Below are 25,109 nucleotides of genomic sequence, written 5' to 3'. Positions count from 1 at the left end.
GAAACAATATTAGGTTGCGTCATGACCATAGGGTTTAGTACCACAGCAGCGGAAGTAATTTTTATGCCACATCTAAATGAACAATGCATTAGTTCTGAACGTTTCATCACTAAGGAATTTAATTACTCTGGATTCAGCCAACAACCTTTAAAAATAACCTTATAGGCAACACGAAACCTCGCAATCCATTCATTCGCAGGGAATTAAATCAATTTTACATTCTGCTCCAAGTCGCTGTGCAAACAATCTTGGAATGTGTGCGTGGATGTTTGTATAGCGTCGGTCTTGTTTCGTGGACATTGGACCGTTTCTCCGTCACTGACGTTACGTAACTTTGCGTGCTTAGGAATGTTAAACGGACTTATGTTTTCCAAATATATCTTGATAGTATACCAGGAATCATCGATAAATTGTGACATTTCGTATGTGACAAACGTTACAACTACATATATGACGTTATGAGGTATGTTGGCGAAACTGATATGATTACGAACATGTTTCCGTTTGTACAATCAGTAATAGGTAAGATTAGCACTCATCTTTCTTATCCTGTTGTGGTTTCGACCCCGACTTGAGTGGATATTACGTGGGTCCGGGTCGATTGCACATTTAACAAACCGTAATGTGAGTGAATTTTTGAACGCTCGAGGTTTTGCTTCGCTTTCGTTGTTGATGCGTGAATAAACTCTTTCGTTTCCAATGAAAACTCCAAATATAAGTTACAACAATCGACTCGGGAAGAGTTGGAACGTGATCGAAAACAATTGTAATTTTGTGCCGGGTGCACTGAAATGAACCGTCCCATGCACGCTTTGGTGAAAGTCCCCATTGAATAGATATTTACATGCAAATGAGCGTGCATCTGAAAGCCAAACCACTACTTGTGGGAAACTCTTTTCCGAGAAAATTCGAAGAAAAAATAATTAATGGCATTTCAAACGCGTTACTTGTAAAATTAATTTACTTGCTTGCATGAGACGTACATAATAGTGGAACAATGTTAAGTAAATATGCAAAGAGCCAATCATATGCTATTTAGGAGCTGCATACAGATGGACAATGTTTCCACCTGCAAGTGTCGTCACTCATATTCACACCAAGCTGCACCGATGAGACCTTATAGGTCGAAACAGTGGCCATCTGTATGCAACTTACAAAATATCAAGTAAGCCTGCTATGAAAAGTGTCAAAAGTAAAATCAGTATGCTTTATTGGATCACCACTGCCCCCCATGACGCCATAGGGTGTTTACATGGTTGTGTAACAACGACGCTTATGTTCACATTCCAGACCGACAACGCAAAGAAAATATTTTGGAAACTTCATTCGAAGTTTTTTGCGATTTCTTCCAAACTCTTTCCCTTCGTCTCAGGAAGAAGTAGAATCGTAAAAATGACGCTGACAACGCAGTTTCCCGCGAAAAACCAAAATGTCCCCTGTGTTGTGATGATGTTCTATCAAAACAAACCTTGGAATAAGACTTGTGACTCTGTTGCGCCCACTAGCGAATAAAATATCTTGGTTCTTAAAGGTCTCGTTTTCAATTAAGTCCACTCATGGTTAGCGAAATAGAAACAATATTAATAAAATAAAAATAGATTTATTCGGAGTTTGCATCGCCTCATGGCACTCTTAATGGTTATGACCACATAAAACCATACCGAAGAACACGATTAAGCGAAATGGAACATTTCTAGACCTTCAAGCAACAAACCTGCAAGTTATAGAACTGTGACGTCACAATAAACGAACAGAGAAGGCTGGATGACGCCACCAGACTACCGCATTTTCCCCTCGCTCGGACGGGTAGAAGTTCAGACACAATTATCCATGGAATAGGTCCGAGACCGATGGAGAAAAAGGCAATATAGGTTGCCATGCTCAGCAACGCGAACCAAGCTAGCTCAACTGCATGGAAGAATAAGGTGTGGGGATAACATTTGGCTATGGTTCATATAACACCTCGCACTATGCTTAATTATAAATAAGGCGATAAAATATTTCGCATCAGTTTTTAGTTCAAGTAGGGGAACGTTGCGCACTGATTTGCAAAGCCTTGGAAGTTGGAACGAAAGGCTGACGATTCATAAACAACATGCCAAATATCGCGTAGTGGAAAATCTGTTTCAGATCTGCTTATACATAATGTCAAGGATCCAAACATCTATAGACAAGCGCCAGACGAATCATGCATGTGTATATGTAGCTAACCTTCTGATCGACCCTCGTTCAGTTGAAAATAAATTCCAAAACATCCCATACTCAGCGCCATGAAGGCTCCACTTACGGACAACAACACCTTGCGCCCTGTATAATGTTATGCAAAAGCAGCGTAAGAAAAAAATCGTTTCAATTAATTCGTACTTAGCTGCAATCGGCTCGGAAACTCATTTCTTTCAGTGCTTTTTAGGTGCAAATTTCGGCCAGTGCAACCTACCAATCCTGTCAATAGTAGCGCAGGCGATCAGCGTGAAGAAAATACGCACAGCCACAATGAGTAGAGAACCGAATAGTTGATACTCCGACGTAAATCCTGCGTCCTAAAGCGAAATTAACCCAACAATATATTTTTTGGGTTTATTTATGTTTTATTTATTCAAACTCAATTTTGAATTATCGACGAATAAGTTTTGTATCAATGACTCTCAATTTGTTTATAAATTTTCATGCACAAAAATGTTTTCGAATGATTGTATTATTTGAAGCACTACAGGACTACAAACGTCTTATCCATTTACTTATTTAGGTAAAATAACTTATCTACCATCAAAATGCTGTTTGCGTAGAACATGACGCAATTGATTCCACCGAACTGTTGGAAAAGCATGATTGTCATGGAGAGGAGGAGAGGGGAACGGAGAGAGGGAGAAAGGAAGATCTCATTCCATGAAGGTGATGAATCCGAGTGCGAATCAATTCCTTCTTTCAACTCAGCAAGTTCATCGGCAATGTCTGCCTTTTATGCACAGACAAGAAGTGAAAATAGCAGTATTTTAACGGTAATTCTGGTCAAGCTTTAAAACCACTGATATTTTTGACAAAAAATAAAAACTCACCGCTTTACCACGCAACAACTGTAGTGCTTTTGCGGCCTCTAGCGGCTGTTTTTTCAAAAGCAAAAAGCGGGGAGTTTCCGGCAGAGTTAAGCAAGCCGCGCTGAACAGCAATGGAAAAAAGGCTGTCGCCAAGGGCAGCCACCTCCAAGGCAATATGGCGCCTAAGGAATAATATTATGTTGGCCAGGGTACGTGCAGGTTTATTGCAATCCATTTTACCAAGAAGATATACGGAAAAGATGCCCACCGATATTGCCAAACCTGCCACGGAGCCGATCATGCCGCGGAGCTCCTGAGTGGAAACCTCGCTGAGGTAAGTCTAAAAAATGCGCGGGAAAATTTTAAAGAAGTTTGAAAACCTTTTTTGGCGCCAAAACGCTCATAATGGTGAACCACTACATTCTTACCGGCACAATGAGTCCACTGAAAGACATGGCAACGCCTGTAAATACCCTTCCAGTGTATATCATGCCCGCGTTTACAGCGTATGAGATAAGCTGTAAGAATATGTCTGGTGAAAATTCACTCTGAACAGCTTACTCTGCAACTTGTTGCATTCAGAATGTTGACAAAATAAAAAAATGGCTTTGGTTTAGTTTCTCTATCAGTTTCTACTGGTTGCAGCCTTGTTACTGTCCCTAACTTTATAAGACATAATATAATACATGCTTTGAAGGTAAAAAAATTGCCTTCGTTCGCGTAAAATGATGGGAATTTTAAATACACACGAACTATTGCGATTGTTATTGCAACATCTCCAAGCATTTTACTGCCATTACCAGCAGACCCAGTGTATAAGGCAACACAGAAAGAATCGCAGACGATCTCCTCCCCAACGACTGCATCATGGAACCAGCTAAAAATCCTCCAACAATTCCACCAATGTTGAGCAGAGACTAAAAAATGAATTTCTTGCTTGAAAGGATTTTTCAAAAAGATTAACAACAAACCGAATCTTAAATCGTACAAGATCATCCTTATTGAAGTTCGCGTCATCGAAAACTGGACGCATGATTTGACGATAAATTTTACAATTGCAAAATAATCCGCGAGTTATGAAATATTGACTTGTGCAAAGAATGATCGAAGTTATACTGGATCTGCACTGAACTTGACTTGTGTAAATAACAAATGCGAAGATGATGACAATTAATCAACCTCTACGGAGGTGGAAAGCAAAACCTTCGTTTTAACAAACCATGGTTTCTCAACTGGAGACCCATGTACACTTAAGGGTTAACAGTCACCCATTGCTGGGGGTCCATGGGACATTTCATAACCATAATAATTTCGCTGCGATTAATACATTTTGTAAGGGGGCATCAACGAGAAATAGTGTTTGCCACGGACCGAAACGAGTTGCTATGGGAAACCGTGAAATGAACGTTTGTTGATTGCCAGCAATCTCAACATGGTTTAACCGGATTTCCGCCCATGCCTGTATGGTAAGTTGACTTTTGCTTTACTTACACCAATTAACGAAGCCTCGTATTCTGCAATGGGTATTGCGGATTTGGTTACATCCTGTTGGATTCCCGTTATTAGTGGTGATGAGATGCCCAACATGAAACCAGTGCATAATGAACCGAGCAGCATTCCACAAGATACGAGGTATAAATTTCTGTTACTTTGTCTGAAACAAGGTAAAGGTATGAACATTATACAAACAATCACTAGCTGTGCAGTCGAACAATGACTTTAAATGTTTGTAAAAAAGCATGAAAACAGTCAGTATATGTTAGCACGTGCACTGATTTTGAAGAACAATATATAAATAGCAGCATTCTACAAGATGCGTGGTAATGTTATCTTACTTCGCCTAAGAAATGATCAACAATTATAATTTACAAGCAGCCTATATAAACAATCACAGGTCATACTTTCGAACGATAACTTCCACGGTACAACTAATTCAAAATACAAGAGAAACAATATATATAGTATATGTTACACGCACAACTTCCCAGAACCCTACCCAGTATTCCTTATCAAAGGTGTTTCTTCATCGTTCATTCTGTCAAGACTGCTCCTTTCCCACCAGCACTGAACTGTAAGCAGCCAAGTTAAAAACGACAATGTCAACTGAACAAGACTTCTGCAAGTCGACGAGTAATGCATTGGTGCGAATTTAAGAGCATTACGCAACAAAGAAACCACTTGACCCCGACGCAGCAAATTTGGGAGGTCAGTGGAGTGCTAATTCATCATACACTGTGACAAAGTAGCGATGGACAGTGCAACGCAATCTAAGTAGTAAAGTACATACTACAACGAAATAACAAGACTCTGGTGGTTTACTTACCCCAGCCATCAAGGCGCCCAAACCCAAGACACAGAGCACGGCTTAGTGATTGTAAACACCACTTTGGAAATGTTTCTTTTCCTTTCAATTGCAATCAAAAACAAAACGTACCACATTATCGTGAATGGTTGAAGGAATGTACACAAAAAATCCTGATAAACAAACAAATCAATAGGTTTATACAAGGGTAGGAAAACCTTTTCTGGAAAATTGACGTGTGGGTCTATGGGTGGACAAAGATGTGCTTATAACCTGTTTACAATAATTTGCTTTTAAATATGTAACCGAATAGCAAAAATTTGCAATAAAATTATTGTTAAACTACAACAGAATGAACAATTTCTTAGGCGACTCTAATTTAAGACCCAATGGGTCAGAATAGGCCGCAGTCTGACCATATTTGGTTCACACCAAAATATTGGCGCTTAAACACTTGACGACTCATTGTTACGTATTACGGTTAACCAATCCGGGAAGAGAGGGTAGTTTTAAAACGGAAAGATAATCACACAATGTTAATGCGTTAAAGCACACTTGAACACTAGAAAACAGTGCATGTTTGTTAGTACAGAATTCCCCACTAAGGCACGAGGTATTTTGTCTACAATTGCTTGGAGAACAGTGAAGTCAACGCATAGCTTTAATTTTCTCGATGCAACGTTTGATAAGATAGAAAATATACGAATCATGATATGAAAAGATTTAGTTTTGTCCTTCTAATACCTAACGTTGTGCATTGTTGCAGAAAGCACGTTTACTGATCTATTGACAAACATTTCAACACGTATCCACTGCCATGGTGACGTGGAACCTTTGTTATCAGATTTGACCCCATGCACCTTCATACTAATATGAATACATCAATCTGATAATATCATTTGATATATGCGGATGAATGGTATGCTGGAAACATAGGGGATTGAATTCTGAGAGCGTCGACTCCCTTACGAATGCAAGCTAACAAAGTACACGCATACAATTCTACACATTATGGATTGTGGCAAGCACAGAAGGTGGATTTTAGGACGTGGAGTAAAAGAGGTGGTGTTTAAAATTCTAACTATCTATGAAATAAAAGACTTCAAGATACAAAATCACCACCATAATTCAGGTACATCCACGGTAATCCACGGTAAATACACCAACACATTGCACCGACAAGTATTGCATCATTGAAAACGAATGAAACGTTGGATAAAAGCAGTAAAAAGCAGCGTGTGCATTATTCCTCATCGGAAATAGAGGCGTAGGCAGAAGGGCGACTGTCTCTTCGTCCGAAATGTCGTTCAATCTCCTCAAGACTTCGTCCTTTCGTCTCCGGGAGAAATACGATTGTAAATATAACGCTTAAAACGCAGATTCCGCTGAACAACCAAAACGTCCCTTGCGTAGTGATCGCATGCTGAATAAAACATATTTTTAATTTTAACTTTTTCGTATGCTGTTTTAGTTTCGGATATTTGTTCAAGAAACGAACACATTTGTAGAATGTAGAAATAATTTTATCTGAAAATCAAAATCAAATTTATAAATTAAAGCAGGAGTGTTCGTTATTTTCTCTAGGATATGGGTTTATTGGATGGAAGTTCACTGCTGTGTTGTAACACTAAAAAGCAAATTTGTGTAGATGGACATGAGGGATCGGCAACCCTTTGCAAACGTGGATATAATTATTCATGGCGCGCCACTGTTTAATGTTTAAACTTACACACAAAAAAGTATTGGCAAGCGAACCCCTGATCTACACCAACTAGTAGATATGAACGAACCAATATAATCTGCACTGTTTAATATGTGTCAAGTAACAGAGTTATAAAAACAGCTAATTTTTAATATTATAAACCGTTAGTCAAAACGCTTTTATTTGTAACGCAAAAGAATTGATTTCATGAGTAAAACTATTTTTGTTAAAATATACACTGCACACTATTTCGACAAATTGTTTCCCCAGCTGTATGGCCGCAAGATCGCCGCAAGATCGCCGCTAGGCAACGCAAGCAGCACTGCTGAGTTCCGATAGGTCGAAATATTGTGCACTAAATGCAATGTTTATTATGTTGTTAAACAATTATTACCTGTAAGTCGTAGAACTCTGACGTGACAAGAAAAGCGCAGAGCAGATTAAAAGCCGTCACCAACCCACCGCACTTCCCTCTCGCTCTGACAGGTAGAAGTTCGGACATAATAATCCACGGCACTGGACCCAGGCCGAGAGAAAAGGTAGCAATGTACACGATAATACTCGAGAGAGCAAGCCAAGAAAACTCTCCTGTGTCGCATGGGATTTATTAGAGGTAGATAAATAGCCTAATATAAGGATCATAAGGAGGCTATACACATACAACAACACTTTAGTTGAATGTTTACTACAAATCGAACCTTTTCTTCCATCGTCCATTACAACAAAATATGCTCCGAAGGCAGCAATGCTCAAAGCCATGAAGACACCACTAACAGATAACAACACTTTTCGACCTGCAAGAAACATTTATTTTGTTGAAAAACAGTGTGAAAATGTGACATGATGGCACAAAATGTTGCATTAATATAAGATCACTAGATTTTTTAGTATTTAATAAATATGTCAACAAAAGTTACAGGGACGTTTAATTTCCTTCAACACTATTATACAATATATGATAGATATACATAAAACTTGTTTAATGAGATATATTTTCAGTTACCTAGGCGATCAACAAGAACACACGCAATTGCTGTAAAAACAATTTGTATGCCGGAGATTAGTAGTAAGGCCATCAGGATCTGGGACTGAGATTTAAATCCAGCATCCTGTAAATGCATGCGATGTTTGTTTAACAAATTTAATCGTCTTTGGTAACGTCAGAGAAAATATTTGAAAGAGATTCAAAAATACAAACTAGTGATAATTTTTAAGATGTATATGTTTTTAAACTGTGTTTTTTTATTACACTGCAATGTCTTGGTTGCATACAAAACATTATAAAATTATTTGCATAGTAGTTTGCTCTGTAAGAACCTGAAAGATGCTCGTGGAATAGAACATAATGCTGTTAATTCCACTGAATTGTTGGAAGAACATGGAGGCCAGGGAAAGAAGAAGGGGTATCCGCAGAGATGGAGTGACGATAATTTCCTTCCACGAGGCAGATTCTGAACTTGATTCAACGTTATCTCGTAACTCACAAAGTTCATCTGTGACATTTGTCTGCGGAATTATTATCAATATTAAATGCCACGTATATGTTTGTGTTAAATACCATTAGGAAAGAAAGTTTTTATCATTCAGAACTGAAGGTTTTTAACTCTTTCAGCACTTGAACTGCCAACTTACAGCACAACTTTTGCAGCCTAGTGATATTACAAAATCTTAGCTAAAATGTAAGAAACAGAAAATATCAAAAACTGAAAACATATTTAGAAAAAGTTTGCTTTTTGAATCACAAAAAAACTATTTAATGTGAAAATCATATACATTGGGGACAGGAGAAAAAATTAACATTAACTGGCAACTAAGAGGTACACGGATTTAGATAAAAAAAGAGCAAACACAACAACAACAATTGTGGACTTATTGTCACCCCAATGCTTTTCCTGCACAAAAACAAATTATGTTTACCGTTTTGCCTCGAAGTGTTTGCAGAGCAAGTTCCGCTCTGTCAGGGCAATTTTTTAACAGCAAATATCTGGGAGTTTCTGGGATAAACAAACACAAGAAGGAATACAGCAGTGGGAAGAATGCAGCAGCAAGTGACAGCCACCTCCATGTGAAAAGCCCACCTGCAGAATAAATAACATGTAGGGTACAGGAAAAGCACCATTATATTTATTGAGAGCTGCAGACAGGATAGTTGCACTGATGATACCTTACAGGTGGAAACAAACCTGTCTGAAGCTCTTAATGAGTACATAAAAGTACATGTCATATTTTGCATATGATTTACGCAAATTGAATTGATTGCCATTACGTAACATTTTATGCTGATTACATTGGACTGTACTTTTCTCGTATTAGCACTGTTAATCATTTACACCTCATAAAATGAGAAGTACGGTCGTAAGCTAGTGTTTTATGAAAAATAAAAAATTAGTCTGAAGTCTAAAAAGTTTCCACAGCGCTTAGACCAAAAAAGCACAGTTCAGTGTCACAAGACTGTTATATAATTTCATTGTACTGGGTAATACAAAAAATAGTTTAGCATTAACGACAAATAAACATGTCAAGTAATACTCAAGAGAATAGTTTATATGTTTCTTTTTTAAGCCAAGTTGCAATGTTTTGTGCTGCACAATTTACTCTTTTACAGACAAATAACTAGAAATATAGCTTCCCCAATTTTGCCATTAGAATAAAAACATGGCGATTTTACTGTAATTTGTTAAAACAAAGAATTGGAATTACCTTGTTGTCCAAGTCTACAAAAGAACACTAACCGTTTTATGTTTCAATGCATTATGGAAAGGTAGTTCTAAAAAGATAATGCAGAAGAAATGTATATGTTTACTTACCAAATCCATAAATAATGAAGATGCCAACAGTAATCCCAAGCTGGTTCCCAGAACATAAGAGTCCTCTCAAAGATTGTGTGGATATTTCACTGATGTAAGTCTGAACAGGAGACAAGAACATTATTTTTTTAACCACAACATTTACCACACTGATAAAAACTATCCACGGACTTTGCCCACACATGTAAACACACATTATCAAGTTTTTACAGTGCAGATATGAAATAATAACTGGACAACATGTTTGTGCTTGTTGTGAAACACATGTAAACACACAAGCAAAGGTGAGCGCTGATGTGAAATAACTAGTGACTAAATAACATAGGACTTACAGGAACAACAAGTGATGTGATGGCCATAGCAATGCCGGTGATAACTCTTCCCATGTATAACATCCACACATCGGTGGCATACGACATCAACTAAAACAAATCACAAAATTTATTTTTATGTTACATTGTTTGAATTAACAATGAGAATTTTGTGTACAATGACCTGGGTTTAATATCACTGATGATATGCAACACTTTTATTTGCTAACCAGTCAATAAGAGTTTTTGTACAAGTAAGAAATTACAACTGAAAAGGAAACATTATAGCAAGATACATTACTAGAGAACAAAGATGAAATTAAAAATATATATACACTTTGAATAACAAAAATGTTACACACAAAATTTAATAATTAGTAATTGAAATAAATTCTTTAAGCAAATAATGGTTGCATTCAGATCTTCGGGTTGTATTTAAAAAAAAAGGATAAAGCTGAGTTAAAACTTACCAGCAAACCTCCGATATAAGGAAGTCCAGTCAAAATAGCTGTTGGTCTTCTTCCAACACTTTGTATTAGGAAACCAGCCATTAAACCACCAGCAATCCCACCAAGAGTTAACAGTGACTAAAAAACGAATAAGTCTACGTAAAATAGACCACCACAAGCACATATTGTGTACAGCATTATACAACATTTACATATACTGATATGCTAAAATTGTTTTGTTTGTAAAAAACAAACATTTCTTTGTGGTGGAATATTTTAAATGTCCACAGTGGGCAAGTAAATGTGTTAAAACCATGTCAGATATAAACACAGCAGAGGTTTAAATTGTCTACATTTTCCTTACCCCAATCCATGAGGCCTCTCTTTTCCCAATTGTAATGGCAGAAGCTGTTGTGTCATCTTCAATGCCAGGAATCAAAGGTGATGATATTCCCAACATAAGCCCAGTACAAACTGCACCGAGAATCATTACAAATGAAGAAAGGTAAAGGTTTGTGTTGTTTTCTTGCCTAAAAATAACAGATAACTGGTTAGTAATTCAGGATTTATTTGGCAAACATTGATTGCACAAATTTTGACAAATGTGTTTTTTTGTATATGAATGTATGAGTTGTCATGAGCTGATTGCAGATAAAATTGTAAAAAATGGGCACAAGGCTGTTTCCAATCAAGTTCATGTCCATTTGCTTACAACATAAAAACGTTTTGGGCCCAGTCAGAACCTAAAATTGGTTTCCAGTTAATTTTCAAATCATCCACTACTTACAAGTGGTCTGAATGGTACTAGCATTTTATAGAATAGACAAATATAGAAAAGGTTTGTTAAATAAATGAAAAATAACCTTAAACAAACAAAGCTGTTTCTTTTGGTTTACCTAGTAATGATGGTCGGTCTCAGTAAATGAGTCCCTTCGCTGTCCTCTGTGATCAAGGGCTTGTCCATATTTCCAAAAAGTTTATAAGTGACAAAACAAAACAAAACTTCCACAACAAAACCAATGCCACTCGTTCACAGCTTCAGATAGTAAGCGAACATAAACGAGCGCACAGCATGTGACTTACTGATTGCAATTTAAACTTCTCCTAACCTATTTTAACAGTACAAAGGTTGCAATGCATTAAATTAGCAGTCGTGACAAAGCAAAGTAAATATTGTTGTGTTGTGTTGTGTGCAGCGCCACCTGGCGAGTACACATCCTTTGTCTTTCGCGCTAATCTATTTCTATAGAAATCAGTGCTTTCCAAAAAAAGCCCGAACTGGAATGCAAGAAATACTTTACAGTCGTCTTTGAGCTCAACGCAAAGAATACGCCAAAGTTGAATTGAGTTAGTGTGGTTTCTTGTTATCGTGCGTGTGCAATTCGCCCACAATGTGTTTGTACTGGCACAATCTTTCGATCTTATCGACAAGTACCTGTTAGGTTACTAAACTTATATCTCTTTCAGTAAACACTGGTTTGGTAAACCACAAATAAGTTCTGCACTCTTGGAAATTTCGATGTGAATGTGATCACAAAACCTGCTTCAAGTTGTATTCACATAATTTATTTTATCAAAAGACGTCAAAGACAACGTAGCAGGCTACATCTAGCAACACTATACTATAAAAAATGTTAATCTCTAAAAGGCAAAAAGTCAAAACTACCCATACAGAACGTTCTAAAATACTGAACATTTTACAACAGACAAAACATTGTACATCGCTGTAATAATAACGTTTTTCATGTTGGATGCATGTTGAAGGTTGATGGTTCATTACCAACGTGTCTAAAAAATATAAAAATTATTAAAGTTAGTAGGTCACGTAACTTATTAATATGATTTTTTATAGCACCAATGTTATCCTGTCCACAAATCCCAATCCAGGATAGTATTTGCTTTACCTTGTGAGGAATACGTGGAGTAGAGACAAAGGTGGAGGTGCTGTTCTTTACAAATGTGGTGCCCGAGTTGCCGGTAGTGGGAGCTATGGTGCTAAAGAACGGTCCCATATTTTTCACTGATCTTCTGTATTTCTTGATGAAAGTCCTTCGCACGTCTTCGTTTCGCAAACAATGGAATATGAAGATGAACAGACCCTAATAACAAACAAAAACATTCAGATGCTTAGTCATCAAAACTGCAAAATTTAAACAGTTAATTCTATATAATGTGACATGCTTCCGAAAGCTGCATGTTTTAATGTTACATTTGGTAAAACATCATACACACTTTAATTTCATTACAACTCTATGTTTTTATCAGTTTTACTGAAGTCAATAAAACACAGTAAAATATACAACCTCTTTTTAAATTTATTTTTAGAAACATCACTTAATATCAAAACTTCCACAACCAACAAGCTAACAATTAACATTATATTGTTAGCATGCCTGTAGTGAGTTGGTGATGCTAAACAAGTAAAGAAACCATTTGGTCGATTCGTCCACAGCCAGAACCCCGAAAAGCCACGTGATTCCCAACAGGGGAGTGAGCACGGCGATAGCTCGTATGGTTCGTTTTGCTCTTTCCCATTCCCCAGTCTTGCTGTTCGACTTCAGTTTCATGAAGACGTGGATAATCATCAGCATCAGAATCAGGTTTATCTGTGATTTTACAAACATAACAGTTCTTTCACAAGTTTTTAACATACGTAAAACTACCTTTGCGCCATGTACGTATTTTTTAGTGTTCTTCTCAATATCTGTTTAATATGACCAAAAATTGCCAAAAAGCATTACCAGAAAAACATGTTACAGAAATTGCAATAACAAATTCTGAAGTTTTACAATACAACCCAAGGTCTTCTCATGTAAATTAAACAGGAAATTCATTGAATTAGTTGACATCTGATGGTTTACGAACACAAAGAGTCAACAAGTTGGGTTGTGTTACAAGACAGAATTATTGGTTGTCGCAGTTCCTGTAATATATTTTCCGGATAATGCTTGCTCATGTAGTAGAAATGAATTCGTTGATATATATATATATTCTTAACCAAGGTCGTGTGGAACAGGAAAGCAAGCGTTGACTTTAACGAAACCAAACATTCACCCACCAAAATAAAACCGAGAGCCGGACCGATAAAAGCCCAAATCAACCCGTTGTTTTTCGACAACCAACATCCCTGATCTATTCCGTAACCCTCAAAACCAGCAGCAAGGGAAATCCCCACGATCGCGAGCGGCAGAACCCATCCGAACACTGCAACAAATACAGACATTCTTACCACGTGGAAGTTCAGACGAGTCAGTCTCCGAAGCAAAAGCAAACCAGGACTTAAAAATTTAACATAAAAAAAGTTAAATTATTTTATAAACGCAGCAATTATTCATGCAACCGCAGCATGATTGCCATCAGGATCCTCCCCACTGGGCAGGGCCTTAATTAATTTATTTGATCAAACGTCGAATATTTACCTAAAACGGCGTTGAAGTTGACCTGCCCGCTGACGGCTCTCACCGATTGGTAATACAGGAGAATACCCTCCATTAACATCCACGAAAATGAAGCCATGAAGAAGAAGTGGATGAGGACAGCTATCACTTTGCACTCGATCTGAAAAGTTTTTCAAATTGTAAAACAGTCTATTCTTAGAAATGCACAACAGAGAAAGACCGTGATTCTACGGGACTAAACCCTGCACCTAGCTTTTCAAAACATTTAAACCATGTCTTTTGTTTTAACTGTGTTAGTAAGTTATAAATTTGAACTTGAATAAGTGATACGGAACAAATATGCAGTGGTCGCAACTTTTTACCATGTTTCATGTCCGAAATATATAGTGTTGAATTTTTAAACTCACCGTTCCTATGCTTATGCTGTTCCCGACCAAGAGAATCATCTGACCCATGCACAAAGTAGAAGCCAGATGCATGTGCAACACCACCCTCTGAAACACGAAATTTGGAAAATCAATTACAAGTCTACATTTCTATCACATGGAAGTTGACGCCTCAACAAAATGTATCGTTTCCCAACCGGGGTTCTGCGTCACCCTGGGGTGTCATTTGTCACATCCAAGGGTGTCAAGAGCTATTAATATTCGTTGTGATCATTTTAAACCATTTGGTTTATCCGTAGCGCAGTGTTATATCGGGGACAAATATTCTTAATCTAGAATCAGATAGAAAGGTCGATTGCCGCATTTGTGGCGGTCGCTTATTGGTTTGTCGCCATTGGGTGTCACAACAACTTAAAAATTTTTTCAGAAGGTGCCGTTTTCCAAGAAACAATTGGTATAAATATAACGAACAACACGTTAGGCGAAATAAGAAAAATGTCGGTCAACAAATATTGCCACAACATAAAAATGCGACCTAACCTTGATCCTTGTGAGTTTCAAGTAAAGAAATGTGAAGATTGTGAGGAGGAGAGCTGTGATGGAAGTCCCGCATCCAATGAATGTGATTATCTCCAAGATCCGTTCTTCGCCTTCAGTGATCTGATAAAGATGTGTCTTTAAATTCAAGAAATTTCAAGAAACACTTTTATTCATTCACAAAGATGCCCAAAAGATTTTATGGAGTCCAAAAGAAACAAAAACGACAGCACGTTTTTTCTGTACAAAATTTTAACAATGAAAGTGTGAAAACAATTTAGTTTCAGAACAATTAAGAACAAAATTGTGGAATTTTTTATCAAGGCGCAATTAATTTTTAACGAATCATAGAGACGATGCTGGATCGATGAGATTCGTCCATTAGACCTAGGCAAATGTACACAAAGGGCCATTAATTTATCAGCTGTAAAAACAATGTTATTCGTATCCACTTGATGAAAACACAAACCTTGATATTCGAATGTAAAAATAGCAACGCAAATGTAGTGTTGTGATTACATGTGCAGCTGGTCGATGTTAGTCCCTGTGACGTCACAATGCAACCCTCCGTCGACCAATCAGCAGTGAAAGGATCGATGAAAGCACAAACGCTGTTGTTGCTTTTCGTCTGTTACAACATAATTGATTTTATGTCGTAATAATGGGTTTGGAAATACGAAACCAAGCACTCTCATTTTTTGCGGTTTGAATTCACAATTTCTTCTATAATATCCCAATGGTAGGATGGCTAGGTTTTGAAACAATAATTGAGACTTAAACATTATTAAAACTACGAAAAAAACACTAAAAAGAAATAGAACTGTTGCACATATTTTCGTAAAACATATTGTAGTAAGTCAACATACCATATCGAACGTCAAATCAACTTGTGAAGTTCCCAACATCTCCCCATTGTTGTGCAACGCAACCGAATACAGGGGACTTTCCACCGTAGCTTGGAGGGGGGTGAGAACGGATGGACCCACGAATATGGGGGAGTACGTCACGTGGGTAACATAAAATCGGTCGGAAACCGATGACTTCACTGACGAGGTGACGTAATCGCTTATGACGTGGCAATCACTCGAATCCGGGTTTATGTCGCAAAATGTGAAATTGTTGTATCTACGTTGAAAAGATGAATAAGCTTTGGAAAATAAAAACTAGTTAAAAGACGAATGCTTACTCGTAGGACAACACCAATGACGACTGGTTGCCAAGCAACGGCACTGTCATGGCGACGGCGTACTTCTCAATGTTGGCGGCTACTGAGCTGATAGTTGATTGGCTGAGGGTTGCGTTTGTGGCCAGAAGTTGGCCCACAATGACTTGACTTGAGGCGTTGAGAAAGTTCTGGAAATAAACAGCAGCTTATGTTGTTAAGCCGCTAATTATCAAGTAATAGAAAGGGCACAACTTAACATTAACGTAATAACTACATTTTACATGAAATCGCAACAGTAGTTTGGGACCGAATGTATACACACACAGTGGCTTTTATCCTACAATATGTTAGGCTACCCAATGTCATTATGTTTTATTTTTGTATTAAGTGCAAATGCAGAATATAAGTGTTGAAAGTATATTTCGGTCGGTATGCACAGCTAACCATAGCGTTTGGAGCTGCCATTATTTCCGGCACGGTTAGGAGACTGTCGAAAAACGCTATCCATTCGTTTACTCTCTGCTCTGTGCCAACATTAGTTTCTCCGCTAGAGAGCGCTGTTGCGACGGTAAGAACTTTTCCCAACACGATTTCTATGTTGTTCGAAGTATTTTGCAAAGCAGAGTTGAACGAGTCCAGCAGTTGCTGCGGCTGGAAAAAAAAACGTAAACAACAACAAAGTATGGAAGAAAATCCCAAACTTCTTTGCTCGTGAACTCTTTAAACTGCCGGTTACAATTTTCCACATCCCCACATGTTAGGCAATATAGTATTTAGATACAGGCACAGTTTAATTTTGTGAAATGTCTGAAAACTGGGGTGTACTAAATGAAATACTACAAGTAAACATTGTACTTTGCATGGCATCGACTTTTTTTGCGACCCATAAAATTCGACCTTTGACCCCTGCATGCGACCCCCCAGTTGAGAAATTTGGGAGAGTTTTCATCAAAGAAAAAATATCCAACTACACAATCATTAACGACAAAACCCAAAAAGTGTGATAATACAAAGTTCACGTGTAATTCAGTTGAACTAAGGGTGCAGACATAATTTCCAGTAAGTTAATTTGTGAGGGTAAACAATTTCGAATATAATTCAATCATCAAAACAAACTTAGTTTGGAAAGTTTGGGAGATGTTACGTCACCCAAAACCTTAAAGTAAGTGGTATTGGCGAGCATCAAGTCAAGCTCCTGTTCAAGTTGGTCAGGGGTGGCGCTGGAAGTGACGGATGTTGAATAATCTGTAGTAGAACTGTAATCTGTAGTAGAAGTTGACTCGCTGCTTGTCGTTGCCATGGAGACGGATTGCGGGGATGTGATTGGTGCAGTCGTCTCAGTGGTCGTGGTCGCTACAAGACATAGCAAAAATACAACAAATAAAAATACTTTTCATCGTAAAAAGGCAGAGGTATTTTTGTTGGGATGGGACAGCTAACAAAACAAATAGAGAAAAAATTTCACTTTTGTCCAAATTCATTACGTCCAATGACAAGTTCGCATATTTTATTTGTTGTCAAGCACACATTAGAATACAGCCAAAAGCCTTGTGTGAAGTGCTAACAACATTTCGGACGATGGAGAACAATAAACGACACTCATTTGTAAACAAGTTGCAACAGGATTGATTGTAAAATAATTCCTTCAAGAACTATTTAATTTACAGGAAAATGCTATAGCATTCTGTTTTCGCATACTAATTGAGACATCTTAAATAGGTGAATAAATTCATGTGTGACATAGACAGTTGAGACTCACCAGCCGTTGAATTCTAACCGCATACGCGTTCCGGACCGTTTCAGCATACTTTCAGGGTTGTTGCAACTAAATATTATCCCTATCTCATCGAATTTAAATTAAAATTCTTATTTGCAAATTTATTCCGAATAAAGTTCAAAGCCCAAATTTTTATTTCAAGTTGCAAAATACAAAACCAGTCTTTAGATTCAGTGAAACCTACGTCCAGTAGCGAAGAAACACATTGGAACTCCAGTCCATGTTGCATCCCAGCAACATAACGAGTTTAGATCGCAAGAAGCCTCAGTCGCATTTTCATTTGCATTTCTCGAGCAGTCCGTTCGACTGAACTTGTCCACGTTGCAATCTGCAAACATTCGCACGTTAACTTATTGCTTTATTTTACTAACAAAACAATCTAAATGATGCAACCGATTAATAAATATATTCCGCAAATGTGCAGGTTCCCAATTGAACTCTGTTATTTCGTTTTGCGTTATTAGAATAATGGTTGGAAATACATACTTACCTTGTCGAACTATACCATGTTTAAATAAGTGCATAAAATTTCTAGACAATACGCTGTTATGGTTGTTTTTAATCCACTTCTAGAAACAATGTCACAAATACGAAACATTACAAACACGATTTAGTTTCCCACTTCCGCCCTTACACACATAAGTGCAATATTTTATCATAATTTGCTTTTGTCAGAAAAATTTAGGTGAAAATTCAAAAAACATAAACCTTCGACAAGCGAAATATATAACCTACTTCGACTTACCGAGGTTAGGAGTTGCAGCTTGCAATAAGCAGAAAATCGTGAAAACCACAAACTTCATCTTTGCCAAATATTTCCTGCAGCAACACAGATCACAATCATGCAATGCAGTGAGCGGGCGTAGGGGCATCTGTACACACAATTTTGCCTGAATGTCACGATGGTTTTAACGCTTACCAGGTGCTATTGTGGATACAAGCACGATTATTCTAAAAAATGGAACGATTCACTAAAATAACAACATATAGCGTTGCTTCTAAATTCAATACCATCCGCACAACGGTTACTTTAAGGGTAGCCAATAAATATTACGTTCTCTTGAAGGATATAACCTGCATAATAAAGCTGATAGAAAGACATTCAAAACTATAACGGTCACTATAGCGGCGTAAATTACAAAACAAACTTCGAAAAATTTTGAAATGAAACCAACGTCACATTAAACGTTTCTTCCAACGTATGGTGGCTCTCAACCTTCAAGAAGCGTTAAAATTTCAAACAGCTTTTACAGTTCGATGATTTTATAAAATCTACACTAAAATGCAGTGAACAGAACGTATTTACACAAAAAAATATTCCTAGAGCTCCAGTAGGAGTAAAAGACCATCAGTGCCAGTATAAGATCTTCATTAAAGAAATATTAGTTTCGCCTGTTGGCATCTTTAGTTTCTGTCTTATATTTGAATAAGATCTTATGCTGGCGCTGATGGTCTTTTATTCCTTTGGGAGCTCTAGGAATATTATATTGATTTGTAAAGACAGATTCGTCGGTCACCGGCTTGCAAACGCTGATTCCTGTATAGTCAATTTTCTGACGTTTTCTCGTTTACATAAAAAAGAAATATTTAAACCCAGGAGAAAGTATGCATTTTCTGCTACGAAAAAAACAGCTATCGTGAAAAGAATAAATATTGGTTGACTGGCCAAACAATTAACGCATTGAGAAACACTTCTGATTCTTTAACTTTAGTCTGGAATTTACGCATAATATTATTTTTAAAGGCCGCATCTCTGTATTTCTATGGAAAAGACTTTCCCGGTTGGGAATTGCCCTTCTCGAACTCCTGCGTAACAGAGTAAAATTGTGTGTAACAATGCAATGGGTCATGCATGGGCGCCAGTGTTTTGGTTGAATGAGCGCAGATGAACAGGCTGTTGCCAGGGCGATTTTCAGCGTGTTTGGGGCAGTTTTAGTTTGTTTTTCAGGGCTATTAGTCAGGCAGTAAATTGGTAGAGGGTGCTGTTGTACATGTAGCTGAAAAACTACCCAAATATTGAGGTTGATTTTGTGAAAAAATGAATCACAGAAAGTATGTTCAATTTGTGATTTTCTGTTAGTGCGGACCCTTGGCAAGGAATTGTGGCCAAATTTATAATCAAAATAACTACTTAAACTGCTCCCCCGGGGGCATTTTGACCCTCTGTTGGCCATTATTTTGGTCAAAAAAGCAGAAAAAAGTGTAGGTTTGTTTTGTGAAAAAATGAATCAGAGAAAGTTACCTCCATTTGCGATTAAGTGAAGCCACCAACCCTCCTCTACACAATTCATGAAGAATTAGATGTCTTGTAATTGTCTTGGGGCCCCACCCGGGCTGTTTGTACACCCCCTAGGACTGACAATTTAGCAGTTAGCCTTTGCAAAACCCCCCAATGTGCTGTCTTAATGCAGCTGCAATCAATTTTTTTTCTGTTCAGCAATAGAAGTCCCCCTTCATGAGTCATCAGACCCGGCAATTGTTTTTGGCAAACAAGAGAAACTGTAACCAGGTGCACAATAACAAATGACTTCTAAAACTCAATTTTTGGGATTTAATTGAGAGATGCGGCCTAAAGACAAAGTACACACAACACAATTGGTCCAAGGTAATTTTTATTGTCTTGCTTCTTGGCAGACAGTATAGGTCGTAATCTATTGGCGCGATAATACACGCACCTGATTGGTCAACGCGACAGTTGAGTGCAAGCGAAAAACGCATATATATATATATATATGTGTGTGTGTGTACGCAGTATACACGCGAAAAACAGTTGTGTGAGAAGCGAAATACAATGGTATACAAAGAAATAAGAAACCCAACAAAAGCAAGTTGAATGGTAGAAGCGCTTTGCGTCAAGATGAGTCCTTGTGGTTTTAAGTAACCGACGACAGATAATCGAAATTATATTGTACAAATATTTCCCTATTCACGGTTGAGTTGCCACAATTGCATTTTTATTGCACACGATTATCCATTTACATAAAATGACGTCACCACCGAGCGTTAAACGCGTCAATAAGTATTTATACGGGAATAAACGTTTCTCTATTAAGGACGTAGCAACTATTTAGCGCAAAGTTTAAACAAACGTTGCTGCTTCTTCACAACGAAATAGAAAGCCTCCAAAAAATCACTGCACAATGTTAAGTCTTGTGCGTCGTACTGTAACCCAATTATTTTAAAAAAACGCATTACAGGCCGCAAGTTCGGGCAAAACCAAACGCACAAATCCACAAGAAAGGATCCCGGATGAGCCAGACTTGCTACGAAACAATAGCGAAAAAATCCAGATGCTCAAAAACGTGACGTTCGGTGTATAAAAGCATAGAACAAGACAAGTGCATTGACGGATTCAACCCCATGGTGTCGGGTATATGATTGGCCAGCAGCATATCTGGTTGGAATGCGTGGCGTTGTATGCGTGCGCTTTATTTCAGTGAAACGATAGCGGAATATATTTGTGAGTGGTGAGCATTGCATTGTGGGTTTACTTTTTAGTGACGTTTCAACCGTTCAATTGTCGGTAAAAGGGGGAAAACAAAAAAAAAATCTAGCAGGTATTTGCAAAAACATCAAAAACTCCCTGCGCTACTCGAAAAAAGAGCATTAAAAGACGAAATCATCGATTGCATAATTATGCATATATAAGCAAGCATTCACGTTCGAACACAACGAATAAAACTAGAGCTAAAACGTAATCATACGTCACGTTGACGTCATTGCGTCGTAAAGAGGCCTCGCGGTTTCACCGGGCGATCGACCCCCACTATGATAAGTTTTCCATCACGAAGGCAAGCAAAAATGTGGGACATCCCCTTAGTGACGAAGACGCACGTGATTGGTCGATACAGGGAAAGGCGGGAAATCTCGTTGAAACTGAAAAATGTGGAAAAAAGATTGTTCCGAAGTCTGGGGGGTCAGCGTTGAATTTTGAATTTATGGATAAAAATGGTTTTAAATTGCAACTACTGTTGGTCTGTGCAAAAAAATTAATGCCCCTTTTTGATAATAAACAATTTTTGTTTTATTTTATGGAAAGAAAAAGTACTTAAAATACACACTATATATAACCTTCAATAACAGTATAAAAAGGATCATGCCTTTATCAAAAAAGTGTTCACATTTTATACAATAGAACTCGTTTAATCCGGATACGGCAAAGTGCAAGAAAAAACGAATCCGAATTACTCGAGTCCCACTGTAAAAGCTAAACGACATATTCTCTTACTTGACAAGTTCTCGTACGATCAAAACGCCGTGCACGTCCCCAGTAACCAGATGTTCCCCACATATGGTCATGTGACCAAGTCTAGACTCCAAGCAGTCGAGTGCAAGGTGTTGTCCGTTGATCGAGTAAAGATGAAGAAAGTGTTTTTCCTGACAAAATGTGTATTTTTTTTACTTTTAGTTCAAATTATCCAACAAGAAACGCTTAAAATATTCTATACAGATAGAAGCACAGACTTGGTTGACCTAAAAATATTTTTCCTTATCAGTACATCGCCATTATAATTTTTCCACTGTATACTGCGTATATCCCTTATATTGCAATAAATTTTGCTGGGCCGGGTCGTACACTCGCGCGCTAACTTGTATTAAAACAAACAAAGATTTCGACGGCGCAAACAAATTGTGTGTGAACGCAATCTTACTACGTGAAGTATTGTTACATTCGCAATACTATTTCTATTGAACAATGCGCTTTCTCAGGAAACCTAAAATGATCGCATTGTTTAACAAACGCATGTCTTTCAGGGTCGGAAACACAGGGAAATAGCTCGGTGTAACAAAATATGGAACAACTACGCCGCATTTTGAATGGCATCTGTCTACATCTACAACTCATAAAAATGTACTAAATTTTGCCACCTCTCCAGAATCTTTCTTGGATCTCGCGTAAAGAACAATCTTGCCTTCTTCGGAGAGAGCGATCGCAGGTACGTTGAACATCTTGGGGCCGGTTACGGGTGGTCGAATGGTACGGACGTAATTCCCTTTGTGTACAGTGTGTATAATACACGTCCCATCCTGTAACACATAATCACTGATCATGATGTTGACTTATACAGGAATTTACCTTTATTTTAAGCACCCAGCTGGGATTGTTATTGTCATGGCAACCAAAAACTTGTGGAAATGCGTTTATTTCAGACAAAAGCAAACGTTGTCCTGTTGGGTTAAAAGTTGATATGACAAGGATTGTTGTCAATTCTGTTCATGGCGCAGCTCAAACAGCAGACTTTTATTTGCTTTTAGGTTGCAACAAACGTTAATTCCTGAAACTAGTTAAAAACATCAAAAACGTAAACATTCTTTGTCCACTTTATGCTCGTACTGTCCATCGGCCCGCCTCTAAAATTTGTAATAATTTTTGAAAGTTGATTGGAAAACTTTACCCACCCCTGGTTCACAAGAACACGTGGTACCCAAACATAAAAGCACAAACTAAAAAAGCTTCAATTCCTGGGCAGAGGCACGGAACAAAGTGAATAAATGCGAAAAACTGCTGTGATTTGTCAGTTAACTTTGACCTATTCACCTTGGATGACGACAGAGCAACGTCAAGTTCAGTGTTGATAACGACGGAAGTGACGACATCCTCGTGACCGTACAGGATGTGAACCGGATGAGCGGAAATACCCCCTGTTACGCCACCTTGCGACGAAATCTTAAAACAATCAGTATAAGTTGATATTCACACAAAATAAATATGTGCTTAAATGTTAAATATGCACGTTGAGAGTTTGATTTCTTGGAATCGCTGACAGAGATGGCTGACAGAGACTCAGTAAAGGATCAATGCAGAAAATGATAAAAAAACCAAGTCGTCTGTCTGTTTCAAGTTTTTACGACATATATATTTCGCCTGTGTTTGCATAGGCATCATCGGTATCGCTTATTCAAATAGAATGCATAAAGTTGGTCTCACAGTCAGTTTGTATTAACACTGATGATGGAGACAGTTTTAGTGCTTCAAGCGTTTGCATTAATACAATATGCTGCCCAGCAGATTGTTAGCTCTTGCATTCCTATTCAAAACATGGAGTTGTTGAGTTAAAATACTTTACTCACCTTCCATATGATGCAAGTTGTATCGAATGAGCCGGATATTAGGAATCCTCCTGTGTGATCCAAAGATAAGCACGTCACCACATCTGTGAGATAAACAAACCAAATTTATTTTATTACTACGCACATCATCAACAGGCATGACACATGAAATGACATGGGCACCATAAGGGTTTATCTAGTCAGGCTCCCATATTAAGGCGATATTTCCACGGAGAATCACCGCCAGCTGTAGGGTAAAAAAAATTTAAATTACTTGAAAAAATGTATTATCTGTTTACAATGGGGGTATCCTAATCTGCTATTAGGCCAGATAATTTTCTATAATTCTTTCAATATAAAACCAGGCACACAAATACAAATTACGGTCATATTCTCCCTACAATGTAAGCGCAAAAAGTATGCAAAAAGGGTGATTTCCCCAAAGTAAAGCGCTCACCGAGATGACGCACGAGACACGTGACCATCCTTCCACGGACGGTCATGATGCGGATGCTGTTGTCCCAGTAACCGCCGACCAATAGGAACTTGGCGTCGTGTGTGACGAGGAAAAGGTTGGGGGAGAGGTGAAGACCGGGGGACAGGAGGCCTTTGACCAATTTCCGCAATTTGCTACAAAGAATGGGATTAGTTTGGGTTTGACGAGGAATTTGGAAAGTAATTGACAAGCGTTGATGACTTTACAGTAGTTTGTAACATCATTGAAAGATTGTTAATTTATCTGGTAAGCTCAATTAAACTTACACATAAAAGTAACATAGTTCAGTATATTTACTGTTTTTAACAATTATGTAATTTACTTATACTTCTACAATACAGACTTCGCAACCAGATTTCTTTCAGTTTTGTTTTGTTAGATTAGAAATAGAATTAAAGCTACTTAAAATTTGCACGTTTTATGGCACGCAATTCGCCTGCATGGCCGAAATCTCGTTCCGAATACAAAATGCCGTTGCTTAAGTAGCGTTTTCAGTTAGACAACAAATTATTACAAGAGCTTGAAACTCAGTTTCTCCAAATTTAATTACAATTACCGACATTTGGCTCTAACTCGAGAATTAGAATTATTAGAATAAAGAAACCAACAATAAGGTAAACTGACATGCATTTGGACACTGGCGATACCTTACAGTTCGAAACACGGTGTGCACTGGAATTATCGATTTGTCGG

The 25,109-nt window shown here is 37.8% G+C and overlaps 4 protein-coding genes across 6 annotated transcripts in view; all 4 read right to left on the bottom strand.

The window, feature by feature from the left end:
- Window positions 1–1,322: 1,322 nt before the first annotated feature.
- LOC145914631 (solute carrier family 2, facilitated glucose transporter member 8-like) lies at window positions 1,323–5,233 on the bottom strand. Its single transcript, XM_083002450.1, has 12 exons — window positions 5,164–5,233; window positions 5,032–5,104; window positions 4,527–4,689; window positions 3,836–3,952; window positions 3,464–3,553; window positions 3,276–3,375; window positions 3,057–3,217; window positions 2,765–2,956; window positions 2,438–2,540; window positions 2,212–2,307; window positions 1,715–1,908; window positions 1,323–1,454 (listed from the first exon to the last, which is right to left on the bottom strand). The coding sequence occupies exons 1-12, from the start codon at window positions 5,192–5,194 to the stop codon at window positions 1,323–1,325; spliced, it is 1,452 nt and encodes a 483-aa protein (XP_082858576.1). The 5' UTR covers window positions 5,195–5,233.
- Window positions 5,234–5,364: 131 nt separating this feature from the next.
- On the bottom strand, window positions 5,365–11,738 carry LOC145913330 (solute carrier family 2, facilitated glucose transporter member 8-like). The gene is made up of 11 exons (XM_083000948.1): window positions 11,503–11,738; window positions 10,971–11,136; window positions 10,628–10,744; window positions 10,179–10,268; window positions 9,847–9,946; window positions 8,957–9,117; window positions 8,357–8,545; window positions 8,043–8,148; window positions 7,738–7,833; window positions 7,434–7,627; window positions 5,365–6,760 (listed from the first exon to the last, which is right to left on the bottom strand). Exons 1-11 carry the CDS (start codon window positions 11,568–11,570, stop codon window positions 6,581–6,583), a joined length of 1,467 nt encoding a protein of 488 aa, XP_082857074.1. The 5' UTR covers window positions 11,571–11,738; the 3' UTR covers window positions 5,365–6,580.
- Window positions 11,739–12,268: 530 nt separating this feature from the next.
- Window positions 12,269–18,703, bottom strand: LOC145914174 (adhesion G protein-coupled receptor E5-like). Its single transcript, XM_083001961.1, has 14 exons — window positions 18,615–18,703; window positions 18,054–18,197; window positions 17,249–17,445; window positions 16,537–16,743; window positions 16,114–16,280; window positions 15,794–16,052; window positions 15,397–15,555; window positions 14,931–15,050; window positions 14,412–14,498; window positions 14,026–14,164; window positions 13,665–13,810; window positions 13,000–13,212; window positions 12,511–12,705; window positions 12,269–12,394 (listed from the first exon to the last, which is right to left on the bottom strand). Exons 1-14 carry the CDS (start codon window positions 18,670–18,672, stop codon window positions 12,383–12,385), a joined length of 2,103 nt encoding a protein of 700 aa, XP_082858087.1. The 5' UTR covers window positions 18,673–18,703; the 3' UTR covers window positions 12,269–12,382.
- A 1,768-nt stretch (window positions 18,704–20,471) lies between these two features.
- LOC145914172 (neurobeachin-like protein 1) overlaps window positions 20,472–25,109 on the bottom strand; it is a 30,658-nt gene continuing 26,020 nt past the window's right edge. For all 3 annotated transcript variants that reach the window (XM_083001957.1, XM_083001958.1, XM_083001959.1), the window contains 6 exons: window positions 24,378–24,550; window positions 23,942–24,024; window positions 23,409–23,537; window positions 22,739–22,897; window positions 22,098–22,246; window positions 20,472–21,745 (listed from right to left, as the gene is read on the bottom strand). In XM_083001957.1, coding sequence (XP_082858083.1) covers window positions 21,586–21,745; window positions 22,098–22,246; window positions 22,739–22,897; window positions 23,409–23,537; window positions 23,942–24,024; window positions 24,378–24,550 — 853 coding nt within the window. In that variant the 3' untranslated portion in view covers window positions 20,472–21,585. The remainder of the gene's footprint in view (window positions 21,746–22,097; window positions 22,247–22,738; window positions 22,898–23,408; window positions 23,538–23,941; window positions 24,025–24,377; window positions 24,551–25,109) is intronic.

Source organism: Ascidia mentula, chromosome 9, assembly GCF_947561715.1.
Source record: "Ascidia mentula chromosome 9, kaAscMent1.1, whole genome shotgun sequence".
NCBI classification, from domain to species: Eukaryota; Metazoa; Chordata; class Ascidiacea; order Phlebobranchia; family Ascidiidae; genus Ascidia; species Ascidia mentula.
Note: the sequence above shows the minus strand (reverse complement) of the source record. Positions and strands in the feature narration are given on the sequence as shown.